Source organism: Ammospiza nelsoni, chromosome 6 (genome assembly GCF_027579445.1).
Source record: "Ammospiza nelsoni isolate bAmmNel1 chromosome 6, bAmmNel1.pri, whole genome shotgun sequence".
NCBI lineage: Eukaryota > Metazoa > Chordata > Aves > Passeriformes > Passerellidae > Ammospiza > Ammospiza nelsoni.
This window is the reverse complement of record NC_080638.1, coordinates 12205326-12219267: the sequence shown is the minus strand read 5'-3', so window position 1 is coordinate 12219267 and position 13942 is coordinate 12205326. Positions and strand designations below refer to the sequence as shown.

The window sequence follows — 13942 nt, the reverse complement described above, 5'->3', positions numbered from 1 at the left end:
CCTAAAACTGAAACGTGAAAAATACAGAACCATGCAACTGACATGTTTGATATGTTTCAAACTCTGGTATTAGCTTTAAAAGTCCATGTCCCTAATGGATATCAGGGAGTTGCTGTCTGTCAGCACAGGGATAACTCCTGGATGTCAGAAGAATAAGTATTTTAAAGATGTGTACTTCCCTTTGGAAAATATTGTGGGCACTTAAAAGATGAATAAGCACAGTGCTCTTGGTAACAATGAAGCATCACACAGATTTTAGGAAAGGTTGTTATAATCATTTATTGCATGTCAACTTGTAGAGAGAATGTTTTATTTTTCAACAAATAAGGGCAAATAAATATTTGTTTTCCTGTTTATGGTAGAGAGGGGAAAAACCCTAAAATTCAAGATTCACCAGATATGTGAATTTTAAAAAGTTACATGTTTGAGGGGAATGCCTTGAGTGGAAACACTCTGTAAAGAGGACACAACAAGGCACCTGAGTCTGGGGGGGACAAGAACTTAATCCTTCAAGGGGGAAATTCACACTGAAAATCTTTGGCAGTATTAAAATTCTTTCAGATAAAACAAGCAGAAGTTGTTACTGGAAATAGGTTTGGGCCGGATTCTGCAGCCTCTTCCACAGTCAGGAAGAAGCTGTGTCAACTCAGAAATCTTGACAGGACTTTTTGTAATATCTGAGCTATTTTGATGGGGTCTGTAGATCTGGACTTTGCATAAAATAGAAAATTAAATACTTTATTTTTTATTATTCACAACACACTTCACTTGATACCTAGATTTTCAGTAGTTCAGTTTTGGGATTTTTTTTAATTTTTTTTTTTTTTAACATGAGCTCTCTTTCTCTGTCATTAAATACCTGGGGAGCTTCACCTCATTATTTATCTCAAGCAAACAAAACCTAATGACCTTGTAGGAAATGACAAACCAGGTGTACTCGGTAAGTCCTGTGAACAGCTCTGAACATGGCACCACACACTGGAAGTCAAAGGGCTTGTAGTCCATCATGATGGCTCTCACATCCTCACTGGCATCAGATCTGCTGATTCCTGTGAAAACACATGGTTTGCACAGCTGAAATGCTAAGAAATAGTCTCAGTCTCAGCTCTGGGAGAGGTGGGAGGAAAAAATTGATATTTACAGCTCTAAGGACATTCAGGCTTCCCATTTCCCTGGCAGCAGCTTTGCTTTCTGCGAGGTCTCAGCTGTTGTAACCAGAACTTTGTGCACTGGATCGTTTGATCCAGACATCAGGCATATCTGGTTGGCTGTTGGGCAGCACGACCGGCCCTTCGTTCCCCACTCCAAACCGATTTTTCCACGAAGAGCTGTTCTGCTGTGATGCAGCTGGGGAGACATCAAAGACCGTCTCCCTCAGGTCCAGCCGCAGGGTATCTCTCTTCCCGTTCAGGTAACCGCGCTCGGCGGCACCGTAGGAGTCAGACAGCTCTAAGGCATCGGGACAGGAACTGGCTGATTCAGCCAGCTTCAGGCCTTGCTCGAAATCGCTGATTGACGTCTCGCTGGAGATGTTGAGCATATCAAAAGAGCTGCCAAGAGAACAAAGGCATCTGTGAATTTTGTAGATGTCAGCAGCAGGGAGAGGGCTGTGGTCTGAGGTATAATCTGACTGCTGCTGGGCAGTGTCACTGGAGCACTGGGATTTATTGAGCTGCCCTTCTTCCTTCATGCCAGCTGGCTGGATGTGGTCCAGCCCAGACCCATCCCATGCTTTCAGACCATACTTTTGACAGCGGCAATCTTGGCAGAGTCTCTCCCTGTGAATTTCTGTTTCTGAGGTGCTGTGCTTGTAAGGAGAGGAAGTTTGCAAGGCAGGACACTGGCACAGGCTGACCTGCTGGTCTCCGAGCGTGTCCTGCAGACTCTGTCTCTCTCTTTCCAGGGAGGGGTGCGTTCCCACTCGAGGGCATCTGTTGTCTTCAACTTGTATGTCTTCAGAGAGCACAGAGGGCCGGTTGGACAGCTTGCTTGTGGAAGTGCTGTTGTCAAAACTGTCACTGAGTTTCCTGGACAAGGGTTGGAGCTCGTATTGCTCGTTTGCAGTGTTGGACTCCTGGACCTTCCGCAACCGGTTTTGCTTCTCGCTGCCCCCACAGGCAAAGTTTCCGTTCGGCCCGGAGTCATCAGAGTAGTCTTTCATGGTGTGGGCACAAGGCCAGAGGATCTGCCCACAATTCTTCTCTGGGCCAAAGAAGCAGCAGAGCGACTGGAAGAAGAGGCTGGCAAACCCACAGCTGATACAATTGATCATCATGATGAATATGCCCAGCTTCCTGTACGCCAGGACCGTGGCAGGCAGCATAATGACCCCTGCAGAGAAGAGAGCAGAAGCTGCCATGGCTGTGGCACAGCTCATCTGCTTCAGGGAAAAGGCCACTCGGCTCAGGCGGTCGGAATGGGGGCACAGGTGATAGGAGATGCAGTAGTTGACAGTGAAGTCAACAGAGAGACCGACTGCAGCTGAAATGAAGAGAGACTCCACTGCGTTGAGCTGCCACTCCAAGAGGACCAAGAGGCCAGTGGTTACCAGGACGGTGCCTGCAATGGCAGTAACGGAGAAAACACTAAGGAGAACATTCCAGGTCGTGAGCAGCAGCACCACGAAGGAAATGGCTATGGAGAGCCCCATGACCACCATGGTTTCTGTGCTGAGACTGTGCTGGAGGTTGTACAGCTCTAATTTACTGGTAAACCATCCGTTCTGAAGCCCCACAGGGGCAGTTTTCATTTCCTCTGTTATCCAGAGGCTGATTTCCTCATAGAATTGTTTGGCTCTGCTATAGTTGAAGGTATAATGATAGATAGTTTGAAACTGCAGCACTAAGGCAGCGACATTTCCCTCCCCATCAAACCTGAGGCCCATATCATGTGTTTCTGCCCCTTCCCTGCCCTCTTCCAGGAGCATCATTTTGATGCAGTGCAGGAAGACTTCGCTTCTGTAAGGGAAGGAGAACTGGTTACAGCAAAGGTTGAAGCTGTGGTCTCGCTGGGAGCACTGGCGACTGTTCATCCACCTGAGGAACTCCTCCATGAAGCACACAGTAGATTTCTGTTCTGCATCAGGGTAATAAAAAGTTTTGTTCTTCACTTTTTGGCAGAATTCGAGGAGCCACTTCTGGGCATCAGGGTTTTGAATGGTAAAGGTGGTGTCTGTCACTAGGGTGCCATTGCTTTTTGGATTGAAATGGTCCCCATTATCCACGGGCAGAATGCCCCAGACTACGGTGACAGGCATACGCTGCCCTTCTCCGTGCTCCAGCCTCTCAAACATGAACTGGTGGCAGTACTCGGAATCGTACCTCTCAAAGGGATGGCTCAGCCTGAACACTTGGACAGACGACGTCTCCAGAGTCGGGAGTTTGAGTTTGGGGTTGGAACAGGAAATGTAGGCACCTCCTATGGCTAAGGCAGCAAACCAGCAGATCCAGATGTACCGAAACTTGATGACCCCACAAGGCAGAAGCTTTTCAAAGAGCAGCTTGGAGGTTTCAGACAGTGTGTTCTGGAGAGCCCGGAGGATGTAATGGACGGAGAGAGCCACTCTCTTGTGGCTGCTGTTGTTCCAGTAGGCTTCTGGCTTGTAAACACAGGTTGTTGCGATGTAGCGCTCGTAGAGCACGGCCGAAGAGGGGAGCCAGGTCATCATGAAAACCAGGTTCACCAGCACCGAGGTGCCCATGTAGACAGCGAAGCAGCGGATGGCTGTGATGTTGCTGATGTAGCTGGCGTAGAAGGCAGCACCAGTTGTGAAGCACGAGGCCAGCATGAGATAGGCAAAATGGTGCATGGTTTGACTCACCCACTGAGCAAGCCCGGCGGAAGGGTTCTGGCTCTTGCTGAGGTTCCACAGGTCGAAGAAGACAAAAGTGTGGTTGGCACAAATGCTGCTGAGAATGATGACTGCTGTAAGGTTTACAAAAGGGAAATAGGTGAATCTGAAGGCCACCTTGTACAAGAAGTAGGAGATCATCAAAGAACTGACAACAGCGAGCAAGACCATCAGGGTAATAAACACTGAGCGTAAATAAAAAGAAATGCTTAGAAAAATAGCTAATATTGCCAGGACTGGATACTTAGTATCGAGTAAAAGGTAGTGCTGGAATAGTTTCTGTTTAAGGCCCAGGTCCATTCCAGTGATAGATGTGTAGTTATCAAACAGATCCCAGGTTTCAAGGTTGTCTAAGTAGATCCCCATCATAGATGCACCTTTTCTTGTAGGCAGGAAAAGCAGGCTGTATTTGAGAGAGGGCACTTGGTACTCCATTGTCTGGGGACTGAGAAAGTCCCTGTCAACCAGGAAGTGAAGCAGCTGGTAGATGGCATTGAAGCGGGTACATTTTTGTGGGACTTGGGCACACTGAGAGTGTTTCTGTCTGGCAGCTTCGGGGCCTATGCAGGAGGGAGTGAGGACACCTCGGTGGTAGTCTGGAGCACAGGCACGGAGCAGGGCCAGCGTGTGGGAGATGTCCCCTTGGGTTATCTCCAGACACGAAGACCTGTTGTACAGGACAGCAATGTAGTTCCCCAGGGACCAGCTTGGGCAGCATTCATTGGCTTCAGTGCGCTGGCAGAGGTCTCTAAAATGCACGTGGGAGCGTATCTGAAAAACATGAGGGGGCATTGGGTCAGACCCTCTCTGGCAGCCTCAATGTTCCTTACTCACTGCAGTAATTCTCCTCTCCTCTCCTCTCCTCTCCTCTCCTCTCCTCTCCTCTCCTCTCCTCTCCTCTCCTCTCCTCTCCTCTCCTCTCCTCTCCTCTCCTCTCCTCTCCTCTCCTCTCCTCTCCTCTCCTCTCCTCTCCTCTCCTCTCCTCTCCTCTCCTCTCCTCTCCTCTCCTCTCCTCTCCTCTCCTCTCCTCTCCTCTCCTCTCCTCTCCTCTCCTCTCCTCTCCTCTCCTCTCCCCTCTTTCCCCTTTATGCAAGGTGTACCACCAATCCCTGGCCATCCTCCCAGGGACAAATCCCAAACACCAAAATTTTGGAAAGTTGTTAGCCTTTTGCAAAAATCAAACCCTGTCCATTATTTATATTTTATAACTACAGATTTGAAATTTTGGCTTCTATAGCAAATACAGCTCATCCAATTAAACTTCCCACTTACAAAACTTGCCACCAGTCTCCAGGCTGGTAGCTCAATTTCTGTAATTATGTTCTGCTGCCCAAAATCCTCAGCAGTTTCTGATGGACACCTTTAGCTTCTGGACCAGCTCCTGTTCAGTCTCCATTTATTCTTGTTTAATTTGCAACTGGCAGGTGGGATTATCCCCATTTTGCCAAGTAGGTGAAATGTTTTGGAATCCTCCAGGTGAAACCTGTTGCATGGCCTGTTTTTTGTCTGGCATCCTCTCAGCAAGACATCAAAGACTGCAGCAGACAGAAAAGAGACAGCCTGTACATGTGTTCTTCCTGCCATCACTGACCTTGTCTTGTTCCATTTGACACATAGACTGAATTGCTTGCAAGTTCCATAAGCTCCCAGCAGTTGTGGACATAAATACCAGCTGGGAATAGCTCTTTTCTGAAATAAAGAAGAAGGAAAAAAATCATAAAATGAGGTAATGAAGATGAATCAGCCAGGCTGTTTGGAGTAGACTCTGTCTTCACAGAAAAAAGGAATATATCTCTGTCTGTAGGACAGCTCTGGAGGGCTCCCTGGAGAGAAGCAGGTCACAAGACAGTAGTGAGCATGTGCCTTGTGTGACCTCGCCCCTGCCCCTTGAAATAGGTCAGCAGCATCAGGGCATTCTCAAAATCAAATGTCAGCTTTCCTTTAGTGACTGCTGGCATCTGGTTCTGCATCCCTGGAACAAGGGAGGAGCTTGAGCCCAGCCAAAAACCCTCAAGGAGCTGTGGGCTTCGTGTGTGACTTGTATCCAGAGGTGGATAGAAGGCAGGGAACAAAACAAAAATACCTTAATGCTGTTCTTCTTTCTACTTACTAGTGCCCATTTTGGGACAAATCTGGGGGCTGTTGGGAGTTTTCTGTTTTTCTCTCCAGATTTTACTGCCATGTACACTTTTCAAGAAGAAAAGAAGGAAGGAACAGAGAGGGAGAAGGAACAGACAAGGGGAGGGAGCAGACAGCAAGCGGGGCATGTGCTGTTTTTTCAGAGTATTCACTTTTGAAAAGGGTAAATGGTAAATGGGTCTTTTAATATGTGTTTGCAAGGTATATTTCTAAAGGGAAAACAAGAAATATGGTGAAGAGTTAAGAAGAAGAAACAACTCTTCAGAATTTCTGAACCAGCCTTTTGTGACCACTGAAGTAAGAAGTGCTGGGAGGGCGCTGCAGAGCTCTCACAGGTGGAACTGCACACACTGCTTGCTTAGAGCAAGTTCAGAGTATTCCCTGTGTCCTGAGCTCTGACAGTTCTGTCAGTTGAGTTCTGGGTGTGCAGTATTTACTGCCTCACCAAAATTTCAGTCACCTGGGGGACCACAGAAGAATCCATCTGCTCCATAGCTGGTTTCCACCATTCTCCGTGTCCTCGCTGCTTGTTCTCCCTGAGCAGCCTTCTGTCCTCTGCCAATGCCAAGGTCATCATAGCTAGCAAGAGGGCAGATTATTGTTAATAACTGTGATTATTAACAAGAGAGTGTCTGGCTGGGAGTTGCATTCACTGACAAGGCTCTGGTGCCAGACACAGCAATAGGGAGCCTAAATCCATTGCAGGCACAAGGACTTCAAACCCTCCAATGCCTCAGTTGCTTTTAAGCATAGAATGTATGGAATTCACATAAATATTTTGGAATATTGAATATGTGACTTTACAACCAACATGTTCCTCAAATCCCCCAAACCAAGCTCAAATACCTTTTCTTCTTGGCATAGGGAGAAAGGGAAAGAGTCTTCTTGTAGCCTGTATGGCTCTCAATATTCCTCCACACAATGAGCTTCCTGCCAATGTCAGTGTCCCGTGGCTCGAAACCCTGCACCAAGGAAAAGGGCTTTGTCACAGCTCAGCTATCCTTAGGCCTCCTCCAGCACATGGAAACTGTAGGAGACTATTACTGCATCTTGGAAAGATACAAATTGAACTTTCCCTGGAAATACTGCATCCCAGAGATAAGAGAAAAAATATGAACCTTTTCCCTTTCCCCTTCCCTTTCCCTTTCCCCTTCCCTTTCCCTTTCCCCTTCTCTTTCCCCTCCCATCAACAATGGCTACAATTATCTCTCCCTGATCTACTAAGAATTTCTCCTCCTTTTTAAGTGTAGTAGTTCCTTACAGAAATGGCACTAATTCTCCTTTTTGTGGACAAACTCTAGTGTATTCTTATTTTCTCAAGATTCCTCCATGAGCCAGAGGCAGGGATGATTTTAGGGAATGTGGCATTTGTCATGGAAAACATTCCATGAGCATAGTGCTCAGAACAGGGCATGCTCTCCAAAAGCCTCATGCACAGACTGCAGGAGCCAAAGCCAGCTCCTCTATCCCGGCTCTGCCAAGCCCAGCTATTCACTGTGGGCAATCCCAGCCTTCCAGCCTTGGAAAGGGAGCAAAGGGAGCAATCCCAGTTTGTGCTGGCAGTGTCTCCACACTGGAGTGAGGGCATGGTGGGAGTGCACAGCACAGCTGAGGGATGAGCGTGGGCTGTGTTCTCCCTGTGTGTCAGGGGCAGCTGTGCAGGACTGGCACGTTCTGCTCATCTTGGAGGGATGATTGATATCGCTGGTTGGGCGTGGATTTTCCTTGCATTCCTGTTGATCCCTGAGCTGTAGGCACTCACCATGAGGGGCTCTGCAAAGTCAGGCAGGTTCCCAAGCAGCAGCCCAGCCACGGTGCAGATGGCTGCCGCCGCGGAGCACAGCAGCAGCACGGCCAGCGGCCACTCCGCCATCAGCTGCGAGTAACTGCACACAACAGGAGGAGAACAATGCAGCTGGTAAGGTGCTTCTGCTCTGAGCACAAACCTGATGCTGAGCCAGTGAGCTGTGAGTAACTGGAAGGAAAACATCGGGGTCTCTGGTTTGCACAGTTATTTACTGTGAAGCTTGGAGGCTCTAGTGCAGCTATTAATGAACATATTACACCTCTAACTGGATATTTGCAGGGAGCTCTAATTAAGTCGGGTAATTACATTTTGCCTCTCTGCGTTTTCCAGCTTTTTCAATCAGAAATAATAAAAACCAGACTCTTGTGTCCTCAAGCAAAATGAAGCTTTAAACATTTAAGTTCAAAGATTGCATTTAGAAAGAGCCTCTTAATTTCCCCCAGATTGTGCAATGTCAGCTGGTGGCTGCAACAGTTTAGGCTACAGATTTCCAAACTGGACCCTGAGAAATCTTTGGGTAATTCTGAAGAGTCCTTGAAGGTAACTGACCAAGCAAGCCCACTGTCATTGGTCTAAATTAGTGTATTTAGACACTGCTCTAAATTCATACATATTCACTAGAATACATTCAATTTTAATGATGTGTCATAAAATTTTGATGACATCAAAACCCTTCCAGGGAAGCAGCTTACTCTGGCCCAAGTATTATTTGTCAGTTACTTTTGTTCTTAAGGAGCTTGTGTAAAATTTTCTCTCCAAGTTCTGTTTTTCCTTTGGGACAAACTGTCTCACATATAGGATGATCTATGAATGTTACTCTCCCACATTTTTTACCAGTGCAAGTTTTACTGTGTCAAGATTTTTGTCTTCCTCAGGAATATCAGTTGAGATGTAAGATAGCAGAATGGGTTCCTGCTCTGGTTTGGCAGGCTAGTTCTTTCTGATGTACTTCTGAAATATAAAAAATTCTTTGTTCAAAAATAGCTGACAAATATTTGTGAAGGGAAGTGGAATAGTTAGGAACTTTATTTGAGATGGAATGTTTCTCCTTGCCTGCTCTTTTCCCCCTTTTGCCTGGGACTCCACCACAGCTATTTCAGAATTAGAAGTCATCACAAGCACTTCAAGCAGCTTTTCACATGACTTTGGATTTTTTTGTTATTTTGCCTTTTTTGTTTCAATTTACAATTGCCTTATCAAGTTTGTTTTCACAGATGAAGTCTTTACTATAAAAATGAACAAAACTGCTCTTCACTCATTAGAGTACTGAATTTCTGGAGGCTATTTTGGATATTTCCATGTCCAATTACCAGAAAAAAGAACAAAAAAATCAGCTGCAGTCGCTGATGACAGAAGGTGCTTATCCAAACCATCCAGAACCAATAGTTTACAAAAGTCAGATTTTAAACAGAAGTAGAAGGCAATCAAATTATTTTAATTTTGATAAATGTATTTAAAATTTTCTGTCTTTTGAAAAGATGAGTTTACTTCATGGACGGGCTCTTTTCCTTATTGCTCCTCTGATGAGACAAGCTGGATTAATCTTACACACACACACACACAGACACAGACACATCTAGAATTATTATATATATATAAATATATATATAAAGCTACTGTATGGGTTAGGGCCAGGCACCTGCCCAAGAACAGCTACTGAGACAGTGTTACTATTCATTAATGCAGGTTAAATTGATCTCACAAGCAAATGGAGATTTTTCCAAGGAGTGGAAAGCCCCAGGAGCGCTGACCTCGCCTCTGGAGCCAGGCCTGCTGGGATGTCACCAGCAGTAGCACTCTGCTTCTCCTAATAGCAGGACAGGAGAGCACTGATCACAGGGTACAAGGACAAAGAAGCTTTTGCTGTTAAACATACCTTTTTGGCATCCTGAAAGCTTTGTCATGTCTGCAGACAGAAAGGAAAAAAGATGTGTTCATTTATTATTTTCCTGGGAAGCCCTATCAGTGCTGGGCTGATCCCTGAGCAGATTAACCCTTGCAGTGATGTAAGCACCAAGGTGAGCGAGTGCTGACACAGTTCTGTCACTGTGTGAATTAGTTAAATGAATAATAGAGCCTTTTCCTCTCCCATTTTAACCAAACAGGATGGGAAGCCATGTAGTCACTCCTCCTTTTGTCCCTCTCAGAAAACCTTCCAGAGAGAACTGAACATTAGCGATGCAGTCCTATAGAAATCCATTAAAATCTGTCTGGTTTAAGTGCTTTCCCTGCACTTCCTAAAGTGTTTCTTGACAAAAGCAAACCTCTTTTTCAAATCTCATGAGCTGGGCTAGCAACAACTATAGTTAGTTTTTATTTTCTCTTTAGCCCAGCTCACCAAAAAAGTGACTCTCATTTGTTTCCTGGGTCCCTCCAAGGACTGTCTTTTCAGGCTATAAGAGCAGAAAGCCAGTGGAGCTGCTAAAAATATTTGATTTGGATTTTCTTCACAGAGGAGCATTTGTTACTCCTACTTGAAGGGCTCTAAGAGGGGGAATAAAGAAGCCTTCTCCAGGGGATCCAAAGTTTGTTAATGAATCCCTGAGGACAAGCCTTCCACCAGCATCCTGGCAGAAAAGCTGCATCTTGTTGGGTCAGGTATCTCCAGGACCTTTTGTTCTGCTCTCTCTTTCTGCACTGAAATGTCCCCTTGAAACATAACCCAGTCTGGCACGGCCTTGGCTTGGTCACAGCTCCCAGAGAACTGCTCCCACCTCCTTCCACAGCTGTGCCAGGCTCTGCTCAGCCAGTGCTCCCTCCTCCTCTCACCCTCCCACAATCCTGCTCAGCCTGGGAGAAGGTCCTGCTGCACTCCAATATCTGTGCTGGGCAGATGGTCCCCCCTTCCTTGCAGCAGCCAACCTTGAGGCAGCTCATCCTTCCTGGCCTTGTTATGAGTGGGAGAAATGGAGCAGCAGTGGAGGAGAGTTCCCCATGGCACAGTCGCTCCGGGTGGCTCATGTAAAAAATGATTCTGTGTTTTGCTCGTCACGCTAATGCTCTGCAGATTCGGGACAGAGAGGGGCAGAGCAAAAGCCTGCCCAGATTATCAAAGCGAGCTCTCTCTGCAGCAGTACACTGCCCATCCTGTGCTAATTCCCTCACAATAGCTCTTCAAGCAGATTTGCTTGGATTAAAAACCTCATTCTGGCATTATTATGTTATCACTTTTCTGACTGCTGGCGCTGCACACTCTGCCAGGGATTTACAATCCAGTTGTGCTTCCTGCTTAAATAACCTGTTACAGAGGATGTGGTTGGCAATTTTGTTGATAGCACATGAGTGAAAAAGGATCCAGAAAAAGCATCCAGGAAAACGATTCAGAAAAAGGACCCAGGCTCCTTTGACTGCAGTTCCTCTATACAAACACAAGCAAATTAAATTCTGTGTAAATGGCTGGAAAATGAGACTCTAAAGGGCCTTTGTGCCTAACACTGCAATGCTGTACACAGGCAAGAAAGGGATCCTGTGCCATCTTTTATCAGGATTCAGTGGCTATGGCTACAGCAGTGAAGGGATCACGATCTCTTGTGCCAGAAGGGGACCCTAAAAAGCACACTCAGGAGGAAGGATGGTGCTGGCTGGAAGGAGCAGAGGTTGTAGCTCAGGCTCTTGTTACCCAGGCACTGCACACAAATGGATTCTGTCATGGACAACAAAGAATACATACACTGGTTGCTGCCCAACCTGGAGAGCCAAATAATGTTCTCCCCTTTTGTATCTCTCACTGCTCAGCTGTAGCCAGTGCTTGTTACCCTCTGCTGCCACTCTCTCCCAGCACTGGTAGCAGCTTCTGTGGGGGCAGGAAAAGAACAAACTCTATTCCCACCGCTGAGAACTCTGCCAAGATAAAGGACTGGCAGCTGGGTGGCTTGGAGTGCAAAGGGAGAAAATACAGAGGTAAAGCAAGATGGGCCTATTCACAGCTGCATGACCTAGGAGTGACTGAGTGACCTTGGCTTTAGCCAGCCACTCCCTTGAGAAGGAAATCCCACCTCTCCCTGGCGTGGGAATGGCTGCTCTCTGTACACCCACACAGAGGTAGAGAGCAAACTGGATCCTTCTGTGTGTTTTGGAGCAGCTGCTGCCCCGAGCTGAAGAGCAAACCCACGTTCCATCCATCACAGCTCAGACCCTGCTCATCCCTCCCAGTTCCCCCCACCGAGTGTGGAAGCTGCTCTTTCACGCCGCCCTCCCTGTGCCCCTTACCTGACTGTGACAACGTGGTGCTGCACCGGCCGCCGCTGCCCGGGGGACCACTGCTTCCAGGGCGTTTCCGAGGCCTCGGCGTGGGAGGCGGCCACAAGGTCCCCGCTGGAGAGGTGGGAGCACAGCACGGGCCTCTCGCCGTGCCCAGGGAGCGAGGGCAGGCCGTAGCTGCCTCGGGACTCCTCCTGGCTGCAGGGGTAGTACGGGTGCTGCTGCTGGGAGTCCTGGGAACTGGCTGGCACCTGCCCGTTGGACTGGGTGGAGCCTGGCCCAAGCGTGTGGCTGGAGGAGGGCAGGTTGTCTTCTCCCAGCCCAGGGGATGCAGGAATGGGGCAGTGATGGACTGGGCAGATTTTTTCCCAGGAAGTGCCACTGTAGCTGAGCTCAGCATTCCCAATCTCTGGCATGGCAAGGCAGGTCTGGCAAGGTCCTGCATTTTGTTTTTCCCTATGAGAGAAATGAAGGGAAAGGTAAAACGGGAGAGGTTGAAAGGCTGCGCTGGGGAGCTGCAACCCAGAAACTGGAGATGCTTACAGACCTCCCACATAACACAAATGTCAAACCTCACCCACTGTATCCTCTACCAGGAGTCTGCCTGAGGGCTGAACTGGATTATGCTTTTTATAAAGACATCTATGACTCATTCAGGGATCCCAAGCGATGGAGAATTCTTTAATCCATCCTTTGTGTGTGTTGCTTCAAAAGTTTGAAAAACTGGGTAATATCCCACCCAAAATTTCTCTGGGATATTTCATTGTGCCAGGAGGGTCCTAACTGAGGACCCAGAGAAATTACACAAGTCTGGACAAACAGAATTGAAAGGAATCTGCATATGAAGAAGCCACTCAATTATCTGCACTCCTTGGGAGGATTAATTAGTGTGATTGCTCTGCAGGAGGACTGGCACTGCTCCATGTTGGGTCAGCAGGAGAGTGAGTCATCCCTGGCACTGACACAGCTGAGCAGTGAACCTGAGGGCTGTGGCATCTAACAGGGCCTTCAGCCTCCAGCCTGGCACATTCCTTCATGGCTCCCATGTCCTGCATGCTCCACTGGGCTCTTCAGGAACTTTTTAGACACACATCTCCCAGGGGTGACAGCAACAAATTTTATTGGTCTTACCTTGTAGGGAGGGGATGGACTGGGATCTCTATAGATCCTTTGAATCTTGACTATCCTCTGGCTGCTGAATTTACTTAGACAAAACATTTGCAGACTCTAGTTCCCAAGTAATGAGGTTTCTGCAGGATACACTTTCTTCCCTCCAAGGAATGTAAAACATTATTTCATTCCTATAGTTCTTGATTTATGGAGCCTGAGAGGTTTTGCTAGCTTTGAGAAAGTTTGAACAATACTTTGAGGGATTGCTTAGTATGTGTGACACCAAAAACCCCTTCACACACCATAGACTGAGGTCCTTATGACCCCAAAAGTGCTTTAGGAATTACTGTCCCAAGAGATGCGAACAGCAGCAGTTTCTGGTCCTTGTTCAGAGCACGTGCCATGGTCTCTTACAGCTGAATGATGTGTCTTGCTGCAGTGCCTGGCGTCCAGGATTAAAAAGGACAAACAGTTCAGGCCAGCCAGAATCACAAAATGTCTCAAGTCATCAAAGAATTATGAGATTTGGAACAAGACTGCAGTGAAATGAACTTTAGCCTAAGGCATCTTGTGTGATCTGGGAAAAAATGAAGGTAAAAAGTTGGGGAAAGGATATCTTTTATATTTTTCTCACAGCATTGGAAAAGGGCAGAATTTTAGTGATTACATGTCTCTAGAATTGCACCCAAAGTTAACTGGCATGAGATTTTTAAAGACAAAAGAATCTGGAGAATACTATTAGCTCAGTATTGCTTGAAAATTGCTATTTTTTCCAGAAAGCAGGACATATTGGCCTTGGCAGTCTGTGCTGTGTACTTTCCAACATCAGCTGAGTT

General features: G+C 47.0%; 1 protein-coding gene across 1 annotated transcript; it reads right to left on the bottom strand.

Moving 5' to 3' along the window:
• Positions 1-253: 253 nt before the first annotated feature.
• On the bottom strand, positions 254-7773 carry DISP2 (dispatched RND transporter family member 2). The gene is made up of 6 exons (XM_059474394.1): positions 7752-7773; positions 6836-6951; positions 6450-6568; positions 5442-5539; positions 1142-4621; positions 254-1074 (listed from the first exon to the last, which is right to left on the bottom strand). The coding sequence occupies exons 1-5, from the start codon at positions 7752-7754 to the stop codon at positions 1202-1204; spliced, it is 3756 nt and encodes a 1251-aa protein (XP_059330377.1). The 5' UTR covers positions 7755-7773; the 3' UTR covers positions 254-1074; positions 1142-1201.
• Between the last annotated feature and the right edge of the window lie 6169 nt (positions 7774-13942).